This window comes from Oncorhynchus masou, chromosome 16 (genome assembly GCF_036934945.1).
Source record: "Oncorhynchus masou masou isolate Uvic2021 chromosome 16, UVic_Omas_1.1, whole genome shotgun sequence".
Classification (NCBI taxonomy): domain Eukaryota; kingdom Metazoa; phylum Chordata; class Actinopteri; order Salmoniformes; family Salmonidae; genus Oncorhynchus; species Oncorhynchus masou.
Window position 1 is genome coordinate 14,903,444 of NC_088227.1, and position 25,130 is coordinate 14,928,573.

Genomic DNA, 25,130 nt, shown 5'->3' on the forward strand with positions numbered 1-25,130 from the left:
TTTTACAGTCTAATCAGACACCCAGGTATTTGTAGTTGTCCACGTATTCTAAGTCAGAGCCGTCCAGAGTAGTGATGCTGGACGGGCGAGCAGGTGCGGGCAGTGATCGACTGAATAGCATGTATTTAGTATTACTTGCGTTTAAGAGCAGTTGGAGGCCACGGAAAGGGAGTTGTATGGCATTGAAGCTCGCCTGGAGGTTAGTTAACACAGTGTCCAAGGAGGGGCCAGAAGTATACAGAATGGTGTCGTCTGCGTAGAGGTGGATCAGAGAATCACCAGCAGCAAGAGCAACATCATTGATGTATACAGAAAAGAGAGTTGGCCTGAGAATTGAACCCTGTGGCACACCCATAGAGACTTTCAGAGGTCCGGACAACAGGCCCTCCGATTTGACACACTGAACTCTATCAGAGAAGTAGTTGGAAAACCAGGCGAGGCAATCATTTGAGAAACCAAGGCTGTCGAGTCTGCCAATAAGAATGTTGTGATTGACAGAGTCGAAAGCCTTGGCCAGGTCGATGAACACGGCTGCACAGTAATGTCTCTTATCAATGGCGCTTATGATGTCGTTTAGAAACTTGAGCGTGGCTGAGGTGCACCCATGACCAGCTCTGAAACCAACATTTGACAGAAGTACCGAAAGTAACAAAAATTTGACTCTGTTTTTGATGATCTAGTATCGAAAAAGTACCAAAGTTTCGGTATACCGTGTGACACTAGTATGAAATAGGACAAATATTATCACCCACAATATTATTATTATTATTCCTCCCTGCTCTCTGGCCTCTATGGCCCACCGCTTAATACCCCGTCCCTGCTCTAGGTTGAAGATGTCATAACAGCGTGGCTGTGGCTCTGCTGGGTTATTCCTCAGAGGAATGCACTGCCATGGGCCCTAAGTCCTGGTGCTGTGTTTGGTTTGGCTGCTGTCTGCGCTGCGCTGCGGATCAGGCCTGGCTGCCGCTGGCACCCTCTCAGGCACACCTGTCAGTGCCAGTCTGTCCCTCCCGTCCTCTGTGGGCACCAGAAGAGCCACTCAGTAGAGCTTCCAGTCCACACAACTCCACAGGCAACACAGCCAGGACTGCCCAGCACAAGTCTGTGGTTGGAAAGGAGGCTGACAAATTCACATTTCTCCACGCAGCATCTCCAGGGTCACTGAGGTCCTTTGGGTCAGACTTAATGGACACACTGTTATAGTACTCCTGGGGGAGCGGAGCCACTTATGGCATAAGTTCATACTGTCAACAGGGGTGACTGACTGTTGTGTTAATTAGTCACAGATAAGCATTTCTGTCAGTCTTGACTGGCCTGTTTTCAATGTAGCATAATAGTCATGACATTTATACTGTAGCTAGCTACCATGTTGCATCCCAACTCATTTACAGTGATGGGGTGAAAAAGTAGCACAGTGAGACAAGTATGACTAGAATGTGTAGAGAGGGATGGAATAGAACATCTTTCCACCAAAGCCATTTCACTGCGGACGAGCCATGTGACTTGGCTGCCATTTGTCTTTTGGTTGGCCTCAAGGTGGGGGAATAATACTCCTAGCAGCTGCGGAAAGCATTTCCGGCGGAGGGTTTTCTCCTTAGCGGAACACATGGAGGTCTGTCCTGCCTGCTGCAAAACACTGAAGTGCTGCCGTGGTAATATGAACTGACGAGATCCACCGGCTTGACAGAGGGCTTCTCTCTCAGTGTGCGAGGGCCTATTTACACCCCAGTGTGGTGGAGTAATGTGATATAATGGGCCAAAGCCACAGGGAGAGACGGTACTAATAACCTGCTGGCTATGTGCTGCTCTAAAGAGCGTGATGACACGCCGTAAGTGTATTTCCTAAGGCAGTAAAGAGTGAAGGTTTGCCTGTGCATACCTTGCATATCAGTGGTGAGCGTTCTGCATCAACCAGCTTCATTGTTCAATTACGGTAACACCGTATGGGACAAGATGACCACTGTATCGCAGCTTTCAACCCAGTGGGACATTGAGGTATTTTGCAATTGTTCAAACCTAACCTAACGATAACAAACCTATGCTCTGCAATACAAAAAGGTTGCTTGTGTTAAAGTAGGAAATATAGGTTGTGATCTTGTCAGAGTGATTGCTTGCTTTCTGTGCATGCCTGCATTGTTGTGCCATTCAAAGAGGTGTGTGACTTCCTTTTGAAGGTGTGGCTGTGGTATGGTAACAGGGACGTTATGTCTGGTATTTATGGCTTTTTCTGCATGTTGCATTGTGATCCCAAGGACAGGGCACAGTTTACTTTGAGAGACTGCCCTAAGCATTGTTCCAGCTCTATGGCATGTGTACAGCAGTCATGAAGATGTAACCCAGTTTATTATATTGCTTCCTTCCAATAGATAATAGCATGCCATTTGCTGTTGCGCCTTGACGCTAAGCTAAGGCTACACCACTGAGTCCCCGAGCTTGAAACTTAAGGCTGACTGCGGTGTGATCCCTAATGAATCGGTCAGGGGGAGAGAAGGCTTCCACTTAAGACCTGGAAGTAGTACCCACTGGCGGACTTACCATTAGGCAGAAGAGGCAATTGTCTCAGGCCTCACGTCATCAAGGGGCCTCATGAGCTGGGCATTACATTTTTTTATGTATATATATATATATATATATGAAAATAATTGATCTTCTTGAGGCATAATAAAAAATTTAAAAAGTAGAATCTATTTTTTAAGATACGTTTTTTTACATGGGCTGTTCAATCTACCGCATCCGCCAATGTCGACCTTCGGCATCTGCGGTGGAAGGTGGCAGAGCTACAGCAGTGTTTAGTTAGACCAGGAGAAATCTCAAATATCGGTCCTCTCACAAAAACGTCTGTTGCGTCCGAACGGTTTAATATGACCCCTCTATGGAAAGGCGAACACGACGGTGTTCTCAGTTTCCCCTACGACCTCCACAAGTGTCACGGGACTGAATGTAACCCAGTACCGGGTCAAAACGTTAATGGAAGTGAATAGGGCATTTTCACGTCAAAGGTATACAGGTAATTCAAAGAAAAAAATATTATATTTTTTTCCCAGAGCTTTCTTATACTGAATCTCTCGGATATTAGACAGTCAAACATTTTGTCAAAAGGAAGTGTCTATGTGTTTTTCCATGTATGAATCAGTTATTCAATGCGTTTCTATGGGCAGATAGTAGTAAGGCCAAATTCAATGTTTCATCAAATAATGTTTTTATATATATCTTTTTTGTACCTACAGGGTTCTAAAATTCTAATTCAAATAGCTAAATAATCCTTGGTATGACCATTTAAAACAATGACATATGTTAGCTTAGTAGTAGTCGCTGTCAAGCATCGATTGGAGGTCCGGAGATTTTTGTATTGCAAAAACGGTTTGAATGGTCCGCTGGGAGCAAGATTTTGATTGGATGTTACATTTCAAGAACCCTCCCCCCCACATGCCCGTTGGTGCTACATGTTATCTTTTTCACTGTTTTCAGACCGGGAAGGATACATTTTTACAGAGAGTTGTTAATTTGCAACATTTCAGAAAATGGAAGAAAGCCAGAAGTGTGCTCTATACACAACATCGACATGCAGTGCATCAACATATTTTGATGGGGTTTTAAATTGGCGATTTCCCTGCCATCCTCACCATAAACTGTAGAAAGATTACGTCACGCACTGCTGCACCTATGACACTAATCTAGTGAGCACTATTAGAGGTCCGCCCTAGTGAGGCATTTGGTTGGTTTGACGGGTGGCGAAGCATCACTGATTTACACCAGGTCTCCACCAGGGTTTTCGTTATGAATATGTGGCGCTGGACATTTGACATGCAGAATTTTAATTTACTGGACATTTGAGGAAATTCACAGGGCCCATATGCATTGGGTGCGTAATCTTAATAGGGCGTCCACCCACGGTGCTCAAAATGACAGAAATCACATAAGATTATGGTAATTCATATTAACAGAACATGCAAGTCGAGGATGCAATGATGTGCGGTCCTTCTTACCGAATTCTGATGCTGATTTTAAAGATGTTAGAACAACTGTCCACATTTGCTTTTCCTCAGTCAACAAGATGAGTAACGAACAGCAAAATCTCTAGCCTATGTCAACAACCAGTAGGCCTAGGCTACATTTTTTTTTTAAAGCACTGAGTCTGATTCAAAAGATCCGAAAATGCAGCTCAAAATGTTGATAAACTATTATTTCTTCATATTATAAGAACAGCAGTGCGCACAAGGCAGTAGGCTACGGGCATAATGAAATTAGCGGGAAAACTCTTGTCAAGAGCACACTGTTTCATGTGACAGAAATGAAAATATTTGTCTAATATGCAACAACTAGCATGTGTTGGTAATATTAGGACTCATATTGTGCCTTTGGCTACTGGACAATGATAGTTATCTGTGGATATGGTCTGATTTTGGATAGGCTATTGTGAAGGAAAGTAAGACATGATTGGGAGTCCCATAGGGCGGCACACAATTGGCACAACGTTGGCCGGGGTAGGCCGTCATTTTAAATAAGAATTTGTTCTTAACTGACTTGCCTATTTAGATAAAAGTTAAATAAAAAATACTAATATTTACCAGATATTCACACACAAACAAATCGTCAAACTTCCGGCTATTACCAGCTAATGTAAACCCTGATCTCCACCCCTATAAGGCTATGTTTTTTGCCATGAACTTCCCCGGGTTTACCCCTATTATTTGAATCAGCTGTGTAGTGCTAGGGCAAAAACCAAAACGTGCACCCCTTGGGATCCCGAGGACCAAGTTTGGGAAACCCTGCCCTAGGTGGATACAATACACAGTTGTTTAGTAAAAAGACAGGTGCTGCTGAGGACATGCACAGTATGTGTAACCCATGTATCTGATACTGTCTGGGCAAAAAGAGTATGGCATGTCATACTCTTTTTGGCCAGATCGCATCAGATACATGGGCTACATGTAGTAAGACAGAGGGGCGCTGTTTTCCTCACTCAGATGCTTTCTCCGGTGCGATAGTTTCAGCCACTGAAGAATTGAAGGAAGGTTGGCTGGTGCACAGCGCATTGTTCGGATGCTGGAATTGTTTTGGATGTACGTGCGAAGGTAACCTACTTTTTGAAGTCATTTGTTTGACAATCAGATGACAACTTCATGACTGGTTGTGTTCATGGCACATTCAAAGGTCCTGCATTTTTTTAAATAAAAATAATTTTACTGTTAAATTAGGTATTTTACTATAAAAACCATTAAAAAGATTTGCCTCTGCCTAGGGCCTCCAAATCCCTAAATCTGCCCCTCTTAGTAACAGGGGGTCGTCTCCATGGCCCCCAGCCAGCAAATAATCTGTAATTGTGAATCATGTAGCGGAGGAATCTGTTGCTAGGCAGAGGGCCAGTGAAGCTGAGCAGCCTTTGAAACTTCTGTCAGAAAATCTATCTGAACCAATGGTTTCTGAACTTTTTTTTTGCCCTCTCCTTCTCCCTCCCACCCCTGTCCTGCTAAACCTCACAGCTATCATAGATCGGTTTTCACATACTTGTCTGCTTTCTTCAATTCACCACTGTCTTTCTTTGTGACATGACAAGCAGCCAGCCGCATTGTGTTCACACTCCTGTCACATTTTTGTGGGTATTCTCTCCAAAGACAAAGTTCATTTATGATTAAGCTTTATACAATGGGTTTGAGTGTTACACCAAAGGCTACTGTATAATATACTGTACCACTTAATAACCTATTTGTTTCGTTACATTGCAGTCCTGTGTACTTGGAGGCATAGTAGCCCTGACTGTCTGCCTACCACATAACTCTTCTTCATTGTATTTCAAAGCCATAAGTTTACTACATTGCACTTACTACACTGGCTGTTATGGATGCCCCCACCCGCTTTGTAAACTCTCCCTGAGGGTGTGGGCCAGGATGTTAGAGCACCTCTGTATGGGTCTCTCAGGCCAGGCATGTCTCCAGAGGAGATTGGAGGATTGGGGGGAAAGACCTCTGTCTCCAGCTGCATCACTGGGCTCTGTCTAGAAGCCACCGGAAAACACTCCTATCCGTCTGGCGTCCTTCCTGAAGCTCAGCAAGACTCCAACTAGGCCCATCTCCTAGCTCAGAGCTCACTGTCTCAGACAGTCTGTGTTGTTCAACTCCTATTGTTCTGCCCTTGATGCACTAAAATGTTTGAAGTGGGACAAAATAGGATTTTCTCATGATAGAACCGCCATTGGTCTGAGACACTGTCCAAATATAGCCGGATCTGCATCGACTTGCCGTGGTGGGTATCATAAATAACAATATATGGAGCAGAAAGGGATTCGCTAAAATAAGATATTCAGCGTTTTTTTTTTTCTTCAGAAGGTTAAGATCCTCTTGCTGAAGTTACTATACTGTGACATAAAGCAACCAGGCATCAAACTGGTTGATGTGTAGACTATGCAGTGTAGATTAGGATGTGTATTTCAACTTTGAGGCTTTGGTTTTGCACTTCACGAAACATTTGCTTTGGATTGGTTCAGTGAATTAAATTCCACACCAAGTTCTGCAGAAATACTGTTTTTAAGACATATCCATATCACATTTTTGAGGGGCAATGTCATCAATTGATTGCCAACTATTTCTTAAGATCTGGCTCCAACCATCATTGTAAGTATAGGCTACTGTCCTAATAAGGTGTGAAAGAAAGTATAAGGATTTATGTTCAGTAAGTAGCTGCTAGCTCTCTATGCCCAAATGCTTTATAGTTTTTACTCTGAAAACCTAATCTTTCTCTAGTCTTAGTTTGTAAATTTAGGCTATACGTTTTACCTGCTAAATGAGAGTGTGTGTTCGGTCTTGTCAGCTGACAATTAATGTTGTTGCTAGGCTATATTTTCACATATTCAGTTTTACTCCAAAGATTAGTCATACCCTCTTTTCTTAATTCAAATGTACTTAACTTTTTGGCAGAAACAAAACAAAGAGATTAGTGGTTTAGGATTAAGATTTTTGTGTTTTTGAAGTTTCTATTTCGAGCTTAGCTTGTGGTCTTGACATATACTGCCTATAAGAGGAGGAGGAGGGGGGGGGGGTCTTCAGAAATAAGGAGCATTCAGGCCACACAGCTGCAGAGGTGGAGGATGGTTGCACAATCTCATACCAGAGCTCTGTACTCTGGTGCACACTACATTTCCCCATGCTTTTAAGGCTTGATGAAAGGGCAGCATTCAGACTACATGGGACTGGGACAGTAAAGATTGGTGAATGCTGAAATCCAGCGATATGCAAATCGCCGTAATGGTTAGGGCTGTGATGGTACCAGTATTGCAATATTTTGTCCATGGCAAAAATGAAAACACAAAGCAGGCCAAACTCTTTGGTCCTTAAAAATACCTGCTGTATGTAACATATTGTGTTTTATAGCTTACAAAATAAATGTGACTGGATGACAACATAATGATGTTTGTTTCCAACATTAGGGCTGTTTTCCTAAAGAAGTTAAATCCGCTTTGTGTTTTGTTTTTTTGCCACGATACTGGTATCATCCCAGCCCTATTAAGGATATCTGTACAATAGTTTCTGTTTGAAGGCAATTAATAAATTAATAGGGGTTTAAGCAGGGAAGTTGAGTTGCAACCTTATTATATTTGTTGGTGTTGATAATTACTATTCCGGTTCCAAAATGTTCACAAAAATTATCGTGAGATGGTAAGGCCTAGGAGGGTGCATCTTGGCATGAAGGTAAAGGGCCAAGAGCCACACCCTCTAATGCAATGTCTTGGTGGCAAGACAACAACGATTTAAAATGCAAAACTTTGAAAGCTTATGCCCCCATCCTGGGTCATGTAGCGTTATGAAATTTGCTATATAGGTCTGTCTCCTCACAAGGACTCACATTTTCCACAATGGATATGGGGAATCCTCTGGTGCGTAGGCCCAGTCCTAGCTGTTGTCTGATTGACATGGTCCTCTCAGAAATACACAAGCGATATCTGTCGGGTCTTAAATTAACTTCCAGCGTTGATTCAATTGGGGAGACGTTTGAACTGTGTTGCTGTTTGACAGCAGCTGGTGGGACTTTGGAAGAATAATGACATGGGTGGTAGAATTACAAATGTCAGTCTTTTTACTTGCTTTTGTGTCTCCTAAATTCCTCCCATATGTCTCAGTCCCAGATTAGGCCTGCTTCTAGTTCTTTATCCATTCAAGTTATTATATAACAACAGCAATGGTTTCTACTTTCAAACAGAGCATTTTAGTGAGTGTTTTTGTCCCTAAAATAGATCCTAGATAGCCCTTTATTGGACGCTTTCTTTATGAGATTATGACTTTTTCTACTCAGAAGGGATGGAAATAAACAAAGCAGCCTGAAGCATTGACTCATAAATGTTTATTGCGGAAGCAAAAATATAAATTGAATGTCCCCTGTATAATTATGTATATAAATTCAATTTGGCAAGGCTGGTTGTTTGGTGGCACGCTGAATACTATGTTTTTTTTTACTGGTGATCAGTGCATGAAAGCTTCATTTTATCTGCCAGTCACATTCTGTTGAAGGTCCCCAAAGCACACAGATCCCTGGGTCGCTCGTATTTTCAGTTCGCTGCACCTAGTGACTGGAACTAGCTGCAACAGACACTCAAACTGGACAGATTTATCCCAATCTCTTCATTCAAAGACTCAGTCATGGACACTCTTACTGACCGTTGTGGCTGCTTTGTGTAATCTATTGCTGTCTCTACCTTCGTGCCCTTTGTGCTGTTGTCTGTGCCTTATAATATTTGTACCATGTTTTGTGCTGCTACCATGTTGTTGTTATGTTGTGTTGCTACCATGCTGTGTTGTCATGTGTTGCTGCCTTGCTATGTTGTTGTCTTAGGTCTCTCTTTATGTAGTGTTGTGTTGTCTCTTGTTGTGATGTGTGTTTTGTCCTATATTTATATTGTATTTATTTATTTATTTGAATCCCAGGCCCCCGTCCCTGCAGGAGGCTTTTTGCCTTTTGGAAGGCTGTCATTGCAAACAAGAATTTGTTCTTAACTGACTTGCCTACTTAAATAAAGGTTAAATAAAAAATAAATGTCTGTCAACATTTTGGCTTTATTCCTGTGATGGCACTGGCAAGGAGGATGAATATTGTATTTTCTAAAGGACAAGTAGCCTAGATTTAGTCTAGGTATTTCTTCCATGTCTTGGGATTTCTATGGCTGTTGGCTGAAAAAACATCCATGAAAATTGCTTACACCAGTCAGCGTATTAGTGATTGTGCCTTGCCCTGATTGGTGTGCATGTAAATCCAGTATACACAGTGTTCTCTTTAATTCAGAAATAATGCAGAACATTTTCACCTCTCGGGTTCCTTGCCACAGCCACGGTACTCATGCAGAGTCGAAACCACCCGATGATGCAGAGCAATGCCTTATTTACGACCTCCGTGGCAAAGATAATTGGAAATTATGCCGGTTGTGTTAAATGTTAATTTCATTTTTCTGTCAGTAATTCCAGAAATGTAGACCAGGTGTGTCCTGCATTTTTTACATTTACTTGAGTTTATTTATTTACTCTGAAATACATTTACATATTTTACTAGGTAGATATAATAGCTCTCTAGGGGTGCTATTTCTGTAATTATCGATAGATGATTTTTCATCTGTTTGCATATCAAATAAAAATTTATTTGTCACATGAGCCAAATACAACAGGTGTAGACTTTACCGTGAAACTCTTACATACGAGCCCCTAACCCAATAATGGAGAGTTAAGAAGTAAATAAAATAAGCAAATAAAAATAGTAACATAAAAAATAACAGTAACGAGGCTATATACCACCAGTCAGTGTGCAGGGGTATGAGGTAGTTGAGGTAATATCTACATGTAGATATGGGTAAAAATGACTAGGCAATCAGGATAGATAATAAACAGAGCATCAGCTGTGTGTGTGTGTGTGTGTGTGTGTGTGTGTGTGTGTGTGTGTGTGTGTGTGTGTGTGTGTGTGTGTGTGTGTGTGTGTGTGTGTGTGTTGGAGTGTAAATGTAAGTATGTCTGAGTGTGTGGGTAGAATCCAGTGAAAGTGCTAGTATGTTGACTTGAGATTCATCACTTGTAGGCCAGGAGAAGTGTCTGATAAAAACTAAAAGACTTGGTTTGGCTGAATGAGTTGAATCCTCTACTATTGTAATAGTGTTTGACAGATGCTTGCTTCATTTTACTGAGCCCATTTTACTGATTGGTTTTATTTAGGCCTATGCCACAAGGAATACCCAGCATGTTCATCAGTGGTTTATTGAACACAAGGCCTGCAAGAGAGTAGCATGACAAGCCTAAAGTCATGAAGTAATCAGAGCCGTCTATGTTATACTCATCTAGGTTGTCTCCATTTGACCTGAACCAAACTGTTTCCCAGCCTGGCTCGGTTGAGCAGTGAGATTAGTGCCACAGGCCAGGCCGGGGGAACTATTGTTATTGCATAAACTGTGCCTGTAGACCAACATAATCACGCTCCGCTGTAGGGTGAACCCCTGACCTGCACATCTACAATCACCTAATGTCAGGGCCCCAGACTAACATTTTCCCCTGGTGGCACTGGTGCCACTAAGATTTTCAGTTGGTGGCACCAGAACATGATTTGGTCACACCATTTTTTTAATAATCTTAAAGTCATTCACAGTGCTTTGTTGAAAAGGGTAATAAACTACTGAGATGGTATTCAAGAAGTACGTAATTTCATTTTGTGATTAAAAAATATTTGTATGTGCAACCTAATCCAGTGATTGTCATTGCATTTTGGGTTGACAATTAGGCTATTGTATTTACAGTACCAGTGAAAAGTTTGGACACACCTACTAATTCCAGGATTTTTCTTTCTTTACTATTTTCTACATTGTATAATAATAGTGAAGACATTAAAACTATGAAATAACACATATGGAATCATGTAGTAACCAAACAAGTGTTAAACAAATCAAACTATATGCTATATTTGAGATTCTTCAAAGGAGCCACCCTTTGGCTTGATGACAGCTTTGCACACTCTTGGCATTCTCTCAACCAGCTTCAACTGGAATTCTTGAAAGAGTTCCCACATATGCTAAGCACTTGGCTGCTTTTCCTTCACTCTGTGGTCCAACTCAGCCCAAACCATCTCAATTGGGTTGAGGTTGGGTGATTGTGGAGGCCAGGTCATTACTGCATGCACAAAACAAATATTTGACAGCAAGGCTTTTGATCCAGGAGGGGATTCTCTGCTGTTACTAAATCAAATCAAATTTATTTATATAGCCCTTCGTACATCAGCTGAAACCCAGCCTAAAACCCCAAACAGCAAGCAATGCAGGTGTAGAAGCACGGTGGTTAGGAAAAACTCCCTAGAAAGGCCAAAACCTAGGAAGAAACCTAGAGAGGAACCAGGCTATGTGGGGTGGCCAGTCCTCTTCTGGCTGTGCCGGGTAGAGATTATAACAGAACATGGCCAAGATGTTCAAATGTTCATAAATGACCAGCATGGTCGAATAATAATAAGGTAGAACAGTTGAAATTGGAGCAGCAGCACGGCCAGGTGGACTGGGGACAGCAAGGAGTCATCATGTCAGGTAGTCCTGGGGCATGGTCCTAGGGCTCAGGTCCTCTGAGAGAGAGAAAGAAAGAGAATTAGAGAGAGCATATGTGCGGTGGCCAGTCCTCTTCCGGCTGTGCCGGGTGGAGATTATAACAGAACATGGCCAAGATGTTCAAATGTTCATAAATGACCAGCATGGTCGAATAATAATAAGGTAGAACAGTTGAAACTGGAGCAGCAGCACGACCAGGTGGACTGGGGACAGCAAGGAGTCATCATGTCAGGTAGTCCTGGGGCATGGTCCTAGGGCTCAGGTCCTCCGAGAGAGAGAAGGAGAGAATTAGAGAACGCGCACTTAGATTCACACAGGATACCGAATTGGACAGGAGAAGTACTCCAGATATAACAAACTGACCCCAGCCCCCCGACACATAAACTACTGCAGCATAAATACTGGAGGCTGAGACAGGAGGCTGAGACCAAGCGAAACTTGATTTTGGAAGAAGCTAACTAAATGGTCGCAGTCTGGAGCCCTGCCTAATGGGCTGAGCAAAAAGAGGACACAAATATCTAGTTAAGACCGGTTTCTAGTTTTCCAACAACGTCTTGTCATAATATGTCTTAACATTATTATGCTCTGATATAGTATTGTTGGGTTTATTGTCCATAGGGATCAAGATTGTAGTTTATACAATGTTAAATGCAGGCAGTCACTGAGTCTGAGGTGCTCAAGGAGCTCCTTAAACTTGACCCCAAAAAAACATCTGGTTCAGATGGTTTAGATCCTTTATTCTTTAAGGTTGCAGCCCCTATCATCACAAAGTCTATCTCTGACCTTTTAACCTGTCTCTCCTCTGTGGGGAGGTTCCCATTGCTTGGAAAGCAGCCACGGTTTGTCCTTTATTTAAAGGGGGAGATGAAGCTGATCCTAACTGTTATAAGCCAATTTCTATTTTGCCCTTATCAAAAGTGTTGGATTAACTTGTCAGTAATCAACTGACTGGCTTTCTTGATGTCTATAGTATTCTCTCTGGTATGAAATCTGGTTTCCGTTCAGGTTATGGATGTGTCACTGCGACCTTAGAGGTCCTACATGATGTCACTATTGCTCTTGATTCTAAGCAATGTTGTGCTGCTATTTTTATTGACTTGGCCAAAGCTTTTGATACGGTAGACCTTTCCATTCTTGTGGGCCGGCTAAGGAGTATTGGTGTCTCTGAGGGGCCTTTGGCCTGGTTTGCTAACTACCTCTCTCAAAGAGTGCAGTGTATAAAGTCAGAACATCTGCTGTGTCAGCCACTGCCGTCTCAGCCACTGCCTGTCACCAAGGGAGTACCCCAAAGCTCGATCCTCGGCCCCACGCTCTTCTCAATTTACAACAACAACATAGCTTGGGCAGTAGGAAGCTCTCATCAATTTATATGCAGATGTTACAGTCTTATACTTATACAGTTCCCTCCCCGGATTTTATGTTAAACGATATACAACAAAGTTTTCATAGTGTCCAACAAGGTTTCTCTGCCCTTAACATTGTCCTGAACACCTCCAAAACAAAGGTAATGTGGTTTGGTAAGAATAATACCCCTCTCCCCACCGGTGTGATTACTACCTCTGAGGGTTTAGAGCTCATACAAATACTTGGGAGTATGGCTAGACTGTACACTGTCCTTCTCTCAGCACATATCAAAGCTGCAGGCTAAAGTTAAATCTAGACGTGGTTTCCTCTATCGTCATCGCTCCTCTTTCACCCCAGCTGCCAACTAACCCTGATTCAGATGACCATCCTACCAATGCTAGATTACAGAGACGTAATTATAGGTCGGCAGGTAAGGGTGTGCTCGTACGGCCAGATGTTCTTTACCATTCAGCCATCAGATTTGCCACCAATGCTCCTTATAGGACACATCACTGCACTCTATACTCCTCTAAACTGGTCATCTCTGTATACCCGTAAGACCCACTGGTTTATTTTTATTTCTAAAACCCTCTTAGGCCTCACTCCCCCCTATCTGAGATACCTACTACTGCAGCCCTCATCCTCCACATGCAACACCCGTTATGCCAGTCACCGTCGTTTCAGTTCGCTGCAGCTAGCGACTGGAACGAGCTACAAAAAACACTCAAACTGGACAGTTTTATCTCCATCTCTTCATTCAAAGACTCAATCATGGACATTCTGATAGTCAAATCAAATCAAATTTTATTTGCCACGTGCTGAATTCAACAGGTGTATTACAGTGAAATGCTTACTTACGAGCCCCTAAACAACAATGCAGTTTAAAAACAAATATGGATAAGAATAAGAAATAAATGTATCAAGTAATTATAGAGCTGCAGTAAAAGAACAATAGCAATACTATATACAGCGGGGTACCGGTATAGAGTCAATGTGCGGGGGCACCAGTTAGTTGAGGTAATATGTACATGTAGGTAGAGTTATTAAAGTGACTATGCATAGATGATAACAGCAGAGAGTAGCAGCAGTGTAAAAGAGAGGGAGGGGGGGGCAATTCAAATAGTCTGGGTTGTGGCTGCTTCAAGTGATGTATTATTGTCTCTACCTTCTTGCCTTTGTGCTGTTGTCTGTGCCCAATAATGTTTGTACCATGTTTTGTGCTGCTACTATGTTGTTGTCATGTGGTGCTGTTACCATGCTGTGTTGTCATGTGTTGCTGCCATGCTATGTTGTTGTCTTTAGGTCTCTCTTTATGTGGTGTTGTGGTGTCTCTCGTCGTGATGTGTGTTTTGTCCTATATTTTTATTTTTAATACTAGCCCCCTTCCCTGCAGTATACATTTAGCCTTTTGGTAGGCTGTCATTGTAAATAAGAATTTGTTCTGACTTGCCTATTTAAATAAAGGCTAAATAAAAAAATAAAACATAAATAAAGGTTACCCTGTCCACAACCCAGTTACCCCTTGTATCCAGATAACTGCAGGTTAAACCCAGTTGTCAATACTCATTGATGGAATGCAACAGCATTTCCACTTCCAAGTGGCTGCTAGGTGAACTCAGCATTTTGTTGCCCACAGAAATGTTGTGTTAAAGAGGTGGGGGAGGAGCAGAGTAAGGGGAGGGAGGAAGTGGAGGGAGTGAACCAGTGATTGAGCCTGTTGTGTAAGAGAGACACACACACACACACACACACACACACACACACTGAAAAGCAAGCTGCAGCAAGCGCCTGGAAGAGAGCTTCACCCACTTACCGCTTTTAAATCCCCCTTTCCCTACTGCTAATTCCTTATACGGTCAGGAAAGACACAACCTGCCAGGCAGCTTTTCCATGTTATTTACATTGTTTACAGAGGAAAACAAACAGTGACAATTGACAACCCCTTTGAATGCTCACGAAGACAAGAAGTGTAATGGAGGTTCAGGTTCGTCTGTGTTTGTGTTTGTGAGACCTCACAGTTTCCCACGTTGCCCAGAGAGGGTAGGGGTTGGTTGACCTGGGGAGCTGGTGCCCTTGCCTGCTTCCAATCAACCAGGCAGTGGTGCTGAATATTTTGTTTTATTCAGCACCGTCTACCCCTGTTTGTGGGCAACTAAAAGATCAGCCTATCTTCCAACGGTTGTGCCAAAGCTGAGCTGATCCAACAATTCTATGTGCAGCGTGAGGCTCTAGCTTCATGGCACAGTTGAGTAGGGTATGGTTCTGCTTTGAAGACCTGGCTTGGAACAAAAGCTCTTCAGTTACTCGCGTGCATGTGAAATGGGAACATGTAGGTCTAGTCTACATGTTGTTAATCGATTTGTTGGGTTATACAGTAGATTGGTTTTTTATCCGTAATGACAGAGGTTTAAAACGATATGCATTTGTGCACTGTGCATGTGTGTTAAAAAAACGCTTACATTTGAAGTGACAATGTACATAGAGGAAAAAACCCGCAGAATCATACTGTTGTGTAGATATATATTAGTTTGGCAAGAGATTCTAGATACGAATTCTATATGAGATTGGTTTTAGTTTATGCTAAAAATGTAGTCGTGTGATCGTACTTTCTATTAGGACTGAGACACACCGGTAGGATTGCCAAACATTTTCTTGCCGAGAGTACTTAGTACTTCCGAACAGAGGGTTGGCAGTCAATCAGTTTGTGTTCACATAGCACAGACCTTGAAGCCGACAGCCTTGTTAAAATGCTCCAAACCAGAAGGTGGCAGTAGCGTTGCATTCTTGAGCTTAGTTTCCCTGTATGTGTTGCTTTGTAGGTAGCCAATGTTAGCTAACTAGCTTGCAGCACTAATGTTGCTATTGTTGTAGAAAGCACTTGTTGATTCTAGCCAGATAGCCACAGCTAGATAACTTATTAGCAAGACGACAAAGAAACAATTTAATTCCCTCTAATTCCCCATACTGCCAATGCCAGCCCATAGCCACATTTTTTGCTAACTAAACGGTTAGCATGTAATTCGCTAGCCAGCACAACATAGCTAGCTAGCCAAAGACACTGTAGTAACTCTTGGCAGTTAACACAGGCAGCTACTTCATGGAATCTAATCCATTGTGATTTAATTATAATGTCAATACTACAAGTAACTGCTAAAATAAAGGAAACACCAACATAAAGTGTCTTAATAGGGCGTTGGGCCACCACGAGCCAGAACAGCTTCAATGCACCTTTGGAGGGATGCAACACCATTCTTCCACGAGAAATTCCATAATTTGGTGTTTTGTTGATGGTGGTGTAAAAGGCTGTCTCAGGTGCCACTCCAGAATCTCCCATAGGTGTTTGAGATCTGGTGACTGAAACGATCATGGCATATGGTTTACATATGTTTTCATTCTCATCAAACCATTCAGTGACCACTCGTGCCCTGTGGATGGGGGCTTTGTCATCCTATGGGGGCATAAGCCATGATCGTAGACAAAATAATGGCATGCCCAGCATTTTATACATGGCCCTAAGCATGATGTTATTTGCTTAATTAGCTCAGGAACCACACGTGTGGAAGCACCTGCTTTCAATATACTTTGTATCCCTCATTTATTCAAGTGTTTCCATTATTTTGGCAGTTACCTGGAGCTACAGTGGCCAGCTAGCTAGCTTTGAGGAATTATTTAGTGTTGTGTGCATTGTGCACTTAGCTAGCTACCATCCCATTTCCTACAATGCATATGAAGTGTGACTGGCTCATTTAGCAAGCTGCAAGGGGGTGGATGTCACCTGGAAAAGTAGCCTCTTTTACTTCTTGTTGGCTGTCCTTTACGCTCCCCACTCGTGCTCTCTGATTGACTCAAAGTATCATTTTTTTGTCCCGACAAGGAAACCGATTCTACATGTAAACGCGAGCAAATGTCATCAGTCAGACGCTATCTGCAGGTGGTCCCCAAAACACACCACGCAGTCAGCAAGCCGAAACGAACGCCAGATAATCTGCACATCAACATTCAGTGCAGTGTGTTCTCTCTTAAAGTCTAGATGTTCATTCTGTTTAACAATATGACATTAATGTAGTGGTAAACCACCTTGATTTTCGAGAGGGGAGGCTCTGTGAGTTCTTTGCTGTATAAATGCTTCTCTGTTAATAAGACCAGGCACCTCAATGAAGTTTCTATTCAGGCTTAAGCTTTCAAAATCCTTTCATGAAGGTGAAAGTTCCTCAGTGTTGAATCAAAACAATATCTATGTTAAAGAATGGGTCAAGTTCCATGCTTCCCAGAAGACAAAGTGTGTGTGTGCATGGGTGGGTGAATATGAACATGTGTGTGTTAGAGAGAGGGCGAGTTAGTCCCCTCTGTGTGCCTGGCTTCAGCTTGTTGCCATCATGGATTTAATCTGAGGTACACCAAGCTGTAAAGGGTAGATAAGCATAAACGTAACCACATGTAACTTATGGATTGGCATTAAAATACGCATCAGATCCCAATGCGAAGTTACACCTCAAGTCATGTCTGAAGTCATGCCGGAAAATATTTTTGCGGGGGTGTGGAGTAATATGGAGGACCCGGCAAGCCAGCCTATTCTCTATAATGTTAACTCCTACAGAAATAACTTTAAATGTATAACCTCAAATTAAACCAATAGTTTCCACTCATGACTACTCGTTTCAATTACATTTTCACCCAATTTACAAGCAAATACTTTATGAATTTATTGTTACTGTCACGCCCTGACCTTAAAGATCCTTATTATTCTCTATGTTTGGTTAGGTCAGGGTGTGACTCGGGTAGGAAAGTCTATGTTTTCTATTTCTTTGTTTTTGGCCGAGTGTGGTTCCCAAACAGAGGCAGCTGTCTATCGTTGTCTCTGATTGGGGATCATATATAAGTTGTCATTTTCCTTTTGCGGGATCTTGTTTTCTGTTTAGCTTCTGTAGCGTGACAGAACTGTGCGCTTTTGTTTTTTGACTTTGTTATTTTGTTTGGTGTCATCAATAATGTTACGATGTGCACATACCACACTGCGCCTTGGTCCACTCTTCATTCTACAAATGAGAGCCATTATAGTTACAAATCAGCTTGCAAGGTCTCTAGCCAACTAGCCTGCTAGCGTTAGCCCTACCAACATGCTAACTACATCAGTAAAAGCTGGTAAAGAAAAACTACCCTTTAAGATGAGCTGTTTCCATCCTGGCTGTAATCTGAGGTACACCAGCTGTTGAAGGTGGTCTGAACCACAGTACAACAAAATGGGACTCATTTGTAAATATTTTAAACATTAACTAATATTTCTCAGATGATCTGCTGCTTAAATGGACTTAATATACAACCGAGTGTACAAAACATTAGGTACTAGAATTTTTGTTATGTTCAGTACTTCTGTCAAATGTGTCTCGTGATTGAGAGGATCCCGTCTGTATTGACGCAGCCTCTACAGAGCTAAGAAAGGGCCTGCTCCACTTGCTCAATCATTGGTAGAGCTGTCTGGGCTGCTGTTAGCTCCCCACTCAGGCTGCACAGATGTTAACATACTTGAATAATACGACACCGCATGCAGAAATGTTGAAACAATGTCCGTAAAGGCTACAACGCTTTTACAATGCAAGACGACACCGGTAGCTACCAGTATTAATTGTAGGCTAACTTTCCTTGCTAGCTTACGGCAGAGTTCACTACCCTAGTACTTTGTTTGTGATAAAATGCTAACCATAACGCAAAATATACTGATTTCAAAGCTGATTGTCACCAAAAAATGTGATTAATTAATTTTGTCTCCCTCGCCACCTAAGCTCACCTAAGCTCATTCACTTCCTCGTCTCCCTCGCCTTCGCTTGGTTTCCACTAGAGTGCATATTTTTATAAAATAAAAGATTGCTTCTTCTATGCAAATGTTGTTGATCAGTACAATAAAATAATATGTTCTCCTAGCAGTTTCCAATAAAATAAGTCCTAAATGGAAAACATTGTCATTTGTAGCCCCGTGAAATCAGATAAAACAAGCTCAATAACTCAATGCATGCACATATTCCGAGTGAGTAATAGGCATTCACCTTTATTGGGAATAGACCTAAGATACATCTTGATTTACCCAGTTTATCAATAGAGATTTACCATTCATGTTGTTTTGTAGTTAGATTGGTAAAAACAAAGTCAAATTTATTGTATGATTGTATCATTTATTAATGAATGCGTACGTGGCTGTCTCCAAAAAAATGACTTACAAATGTTCTAATGTGATGATATTGAACTCAAAAGATGCCCAACAGTTGAACAGAGCAGTAGCGAGAGTTGATCTGTCTGGATCAAGTGCCATTCTGTGACTTTGGGTAAAACGTTTTTTATTTTTATTTTTGGGGTATCGTTTTGGTATCGAGTATCACGATGGTATAGAGTATCATTACACTAAACTTGGTATCGGTATCGAAGTAAAAATTCTGGTATCGTGACGACACAAATTGTGGGTAGTTTAGAAGATATCCGTAAATAAGTTAATAAATATGTAAACAACCCAAAACATAACTATGTTTGTACACTGCTCAAAAAAATAAAGGGAACACTTAAACAACACAATGTAACTCCAAGTCAATCACACTTCTGTGAAATCAAACTGTCCACTTAGGAAGCAACACTGATTGACAATAAATTGCACATGCTGTTGTGCAAATGGAATAGACAACAGTTGGAAATTATAGGCAATTAGCAAGACACCCCCAGTAAAGGACTGTTTCTGCAGGTGATAACCACAGACCACTTCTCAGTTCCTATGCTTCCTGGCTGATGTTTTGGTCACTTTTGAATGCTAGCGGTGCTTTCACTCTAGTGGTAGCATGAGACGGAGTCTACAACCCACACAAGTGGCTCAGGTAGTGCAGCTCATCCATGATGGCACATCAATGCGAGCTGTGGCAAGAAGGTTTGCTGTGTCTGTCAGCGTAGTGTCCAGATTATGGAGGCGCTACCAGGAGACAGGCCAGTACATCAAGAGACGTGGAGGAGGCCGTAGGAGGGCAACAACCCAGCAGCAGGACCGCTACCTCCGCCTTTGTGCAAGGAGGAGCAGGAGGTGCACTGCCAGAGCCCTGCAAAATGACCTCCAGCAGGCCACAAATGTGCATGTGTCTGCTCAAACGGTCAGAAACAGACTCCATGAGGGTGGTATGAGGGCCCGACGTCCACAGGAGGGGGTTGTGCTTACAGCCCAACACCGTGCAGGACGTTTGGCATTTGCCAGAGAACACCACGATTGGCATATTCGCCACTGGCGCCCTGTGCTCTTCACAGATGAAAGCAGGTTCACACTGAGCACATGTGACAGACGTGACAGTCTGGAGACGCCGTGGAGAACGTTCTGCTGCCTGCAACATCCTCCAGCATGACCGGTTTGGCGGTGGGTCAATCATGGTGTGGGGTGGCATTTCTTTGGGGAGCCGCACAGCCCTCCATGTGCTCGCCAGAGGTAGCCTGATTGCCATTAGGTACCGAGATGTGATCCTCAGACCCCTTGTGAGACCATATGCTGGTGCGGTTGGCCCTGGGTTCCTCCTATTGCAAGACAATGCTAGACCTCATGTGGCTGGAGTGTGTCAGCAGTTTCTGCAAGAGGAAGGCATTGATGCTATGGACTGGCCCGCCCATTCCCCAGACCTGAATCCAATTGAGCACATCTGGGACATCATGTCTCGCTCCATCCACCAACGTGGCGTTGCACCACAGACTGTCCAGGAGTTGGCGGATGCTTTAGTCCAGGTCTGGGAGGAGATCACTCAGGAGACCATCCGCCACCTCATCAGGAGCATGCCCAGGCGTTGTAGGGATGTCATGCAGGCACGTGGAGGCCACACACACTACTGAGCCTCATTTTGACTTGTTTTAAGGACATTACATCAAAGTTGGATCAGCCTGCAGTGTGGTTTTCCACTTTAATTTTGAGTGTGACTCCAAATCCAGACCTCCATGGGTTGATAATTTTTGTGTGATTTTGTTGTCAGCACATTCAACTATGTAAAGAAAAAATTATTTCATAAGAATATTTCATTCATTCAGATCTTGGATGTGTTATTTTAGTGTTCCCTTTATTCTTTTGAGCAGTGTAGTTATAGGTAACCAGATCGTGACAACAACTAAGTTACTAAGTCTTTGAACACACTGTGTTGTTACTTTGGTGACTAAAAACTCATGCTTCCTACCTACCCTTTAAGACAAGCTGTTGACGGTGGTCTGAACCACAGTGCATCAAAATGGGAATCATTTGTAAATATTTTAAACATGAACTAATATTTCTCAGATGAGCTGCTGCTTAAATGGACTTAATTGACAACTGAGTGTACAAAACATTAGGAACCACTTCCTAATATTGAGTTGCATCCCCTTCCCCTCAGACCAGCCTCCAATAGTTGGGGCATGGACTACAAGGTGTCAAGCATTCCACAGAGATACTGGCCCATGTTGACTCCAATGCTTCCCACAGTTGTCTCAAGTTGGCTGGATGTCCTTTCGGTGGTGGACCATTCTTGATACACACAGGAAACTGTTGAGCGTGAAAAACCCAGCAGCTTTGCAGTTCTTGACACACTCAAACCAGTGTGCCTGGCACCTACCATACCCAGTTTAAATATTTTGTGCCTACTCTGAATGGCACACATACACAATCCATGTCTCAATTGTCTCAAGGCTTGAAAATCCTTCTTTAAACTGTCTCCTCCCCTTCATCTACAGAACATTGAAGTGGATTTAACAGGGGGCATCAATAAGGGATCATAGCTTTCACATGGGTTCACCTGGTCATTCTATGTCATGGAAAGAGTTCCTGATGTTTTGAATACTCAGTGTATTTGGAATAGGATTTCTTGTACTCACTCCAATGTTCAAATACTCCTTGGATAGTTAGAAATGTTGGGTTGTTGAATGAGGCCTTGAAGCTCTCAGGTGTAGCACTGATTTTGAGGATTTGACAACACTCCTTTGTTCACAATTGTGCTTGGCCCCAAATATTGAAGTGAATGATTCGGTCGTCGTACCTTGACCCACAGCAGATGTGTGTTTGCACGGTAGCGTGCGTGTGTGTGTGTGTGTACCACGTGGCCACACTGGAGTACTGGGGCCCCTGCCAGCAGGCCTCAGAGCGTCCACTGCCAATTAGTCCCTTTATTTGTTTAAATTTCGCTGGACTGCGAGGTAGTTAGACATTCCAAGCCGTGTTGCTGCCTGGTGCCTGACGCTGCAGAGGACTGCTCTGATTGAAGACTGTGGGATTTATAGGGATTTTCACCGTGGTAATGGCCTTGGCGTGTCGATGGCATAAACCAGAAGATGTACCAGCTGGTTTAACCTAGGGGACTGGCCGTGTTGAAAGGTGTGTTAGGCACGGGGCACTGATGGAGGGAAAGGCTGGCTGCGTAGTGGGCCTCTATTTTCTATCAATCAGAGTAAAATGTGCTGGCCATATATCATGATATCTGATCCCCACAAATAGGGTTACCTTGGACCTACAACCCTCCAGGTTCTCATTTATAGAAGCTGTGAACTTTACCTACTGCAGCTACACACCAGATCAGGAAAGTAACACACCTCAGGTTGTAACAAAGTTGCATTCATCTTCTCCATATGAACATAAAATGACATAGATGAAGTAGGCTATAACTTGTTTGTTTAGAATATATATTAGTTGCCATGGCTTTTTAATGTGGGGCGGCAGGGTAGCCTAGTGGTTAGAGCGTCGGACTAGTAACCGGAAGGTTGCAAGTTCAAATCCCCGAGCTGACGAGGTACAAATCTGTCGTTCTGAACAGGCAGTTAACATACTGTTCCTAGGCCGTCATTGAAAATAAGAATTTGTTCTTAACTGACTTGCCTAGTTAAATAAAGGTAAAATAAATAAATAAAAATGTCAGGAATGCTGCGACAGCACTGTGTCCAGTTACAATCTCTCCACTTAAGGCTCCCGTGCATTGATCGTTAATACCCATTACATTTTTTCTCTAATTGAAGCGGACATTTTTATGGTGCACCCACTCATACTGAGTGAATGAGTCCATTGACAAGAGCGCGGCAGGGGCTGTTACCTCCAGAAATTAGCCTGGAGCTGTGGGTCAGTGCTCTGGCACTGGGAATAACAGCTCTGCAATGGGAGCTTTGTTTATTTATCTCCCTGGTTCCATAGTTCTCCTCTCAGGACCTATGACCACCCCCACCCCCCTTTTGCTCCCTCCTTCCACAGGCCCAGGAGTGGCTGTGAGGCTGAGCCAAACCAGGGCCTTTTCTTTTTGGGCTGTAATTATGTGCAATAAGGAAGTGTGGACCTTTTTTTGTTTTTTGAAGGCTGGAAAAAAACTCTAACCACAATGTTGACCTGTAGTTGGGTCAGTTGCCAAGTAGTGAATTTCCTTTCCCACAGACAGACTAGTCCTGCAGCCCAGCCTACGAGAAGAGCCTGAATGGTGGATCATAAGAGTTCACCACTATGCCCTTTGGGCTGACCTATGCTCCTGTTTCTAAATCACACTAGGTAGATTTGTGTTAGTAGTGTTGAGGAGCCCCAGCTTTGGCTCGGTGATTGAAACATCAAAGCCTTGTTTTCCATAGACCTTATTACCTGGAGGTGGTTACGTTTTCTCCAAACATGTAGTCTGTGATATGGCAAACTTATATTCCTCTAGTTTGTATTTGCAGAGAGAGCCTCTCCTTGCTGCTTACTCCTTTGCTCATCTTTTTATGCAGTGAAATGAATTCTTCAGTCTGGTTGGTGTGATTGCAAAACTTTCCATTTCCTTGTATTGCAAAGGACAAAAGAAGGCATTGACTGACAGTTTGAGTGCCCGGGCTGAAAGAAAATGATGTACCCAGCCTTTGTTGTTCTGTGTCTCACACTCTGAAACATGATTTACACGTTTTTCTCATGTGAGGACACATTGCAATAGTGTGTCACGATCGGGCTAGTTGTTTCATTGTATCATCCAAGTCAATATCCTGCCAGTTTTCAGATGTTATCCCAGCCGGTCTCGTTTGAGTCAGTCTCAGGCTGTTCCAGAGCCCTGTTGCTGCTGGCTCCCTCTTCTGACAGTAGCCCTGTGACTCCTCCCACTGTTATCATCAGTTCTGGTGGGATGTTTTGTCATCCAGATTGACATCTCCTCAGTTATGACATTACACATGCTCCCAGCTCAGATAAGACAGCACTGCTACTTGCTATGTCATTTCCTTGGCACAACAGGAGTAATGTGCCTCAAAGCTGCAATGTCTCACTCCTCTTATCAGACGGTCATACTTTGTGTTTAATATTTTTAAAGTCGCTTCTGGATTTAATTTGGCCCGAAGTCCAATCTGATGGATTGGATTACCATCAAGGGACTTATAACTTTGAGAGAATCCAGAATGCTCATCCTCCACCCACACTGGATTCATCTCTGCAGGTTTTTTCGGGGCCTACAGCGCAATGTTTTGAATTGGCAAATTCTGAGCTCGAGGACGTTTTGATTGAGTGTGGTTAGAAATAGCTCCAGAGTGTGGGCATGTGCGAAAGACATTCACCAAGCTACACCGTGCTATTCTCGTGAACATCCACTATTCTCTTCGGCTCTGTATATCTAGGCTAAAGGTGGTTTCCTACTCTTTTATTAAGAGGATTTTGGGGAGGGGAAGGGCTGTGAAAAATGAAAGCCTATCCTATCCTATTTTAAAAAGGATTTCTGAAATATTGTTTTGAGAGCTCCCCCACCGTGATGAAACAGGCGACCTCAAAATGTCTGATTGGTGTTTTTTCACCAGTATGTAGTTTGAATAGGCTGCTGTGTGCTCCCTCCTTCCCTGTCACTGCGTCACGCATAGGCCTACCTTGTCATTAACATACTTTCAAAACACAGACTGGTACTGGTACAGTACACACGGTCTCTTTACTCTGTGTAGACCAAGAGAGGGTGTGTATGAGAATAGTAGGGAAACCCAGAAACTGCTCCATGTGTGTGTTCAGTTACAACTGGGGTCGACTAACCGAAACGTCTGTTTTCCAGAAGATGCTCAAGTTGTGGCTGAGGTGCTGCCACCACTGAGGCGTCGTCAGTGTGCTGAACGGAGCGAGCAGAGCAGTCCTGACCTGGCAGTACACGAATGGCCCAGGGAAGCCACCAGATTGACATCCGGGTTTTGCACGACCTGCGCCAGAAGTTCCCTGAAGTCCCAGAGGGTGTTGTTTCCCAGTGTGTTCTGCAGGTGAGTCTGGGGTATCCTCCTTTCCAATCCATAGGTTTTA

The 25,130-nt window shown here is 43.0% G+C and overlaps 1 protein-coding gene across 14 annotated transcripts in view; it reads left to right on the top strand.

Annotated features, from left to right (window-relative positions):
* LOC135557522 (TGF-beta-activated kinase 1 and MAP3K7-binding protein 2-like) overlaps positions 1-25,130 on the top strand; it is a 70,585-nt gene that overhangs the window by 34,757 nt on the left and 10,698 nt on the right. For 13 of the 14 annotated variants that reach the window (XM_064990831.1, XM_064990829.1, XM_064990832.1 and 10 more), the window contains exon 2: positions 24,892-25,090. In XM_064990831.1, the coding sequence (XP_064846903.1) occupies positions 24,989-25,090 (102 nt within the window). In that variant the 5' untranslated portion in view covers positions 24,892-24,988. The remainder of the gene's footprint in view (positions 1-24,891; positions 25,091-25,130) is intronic. The other variant, XM_064990830.1, reaches the window with a different exon arrangement.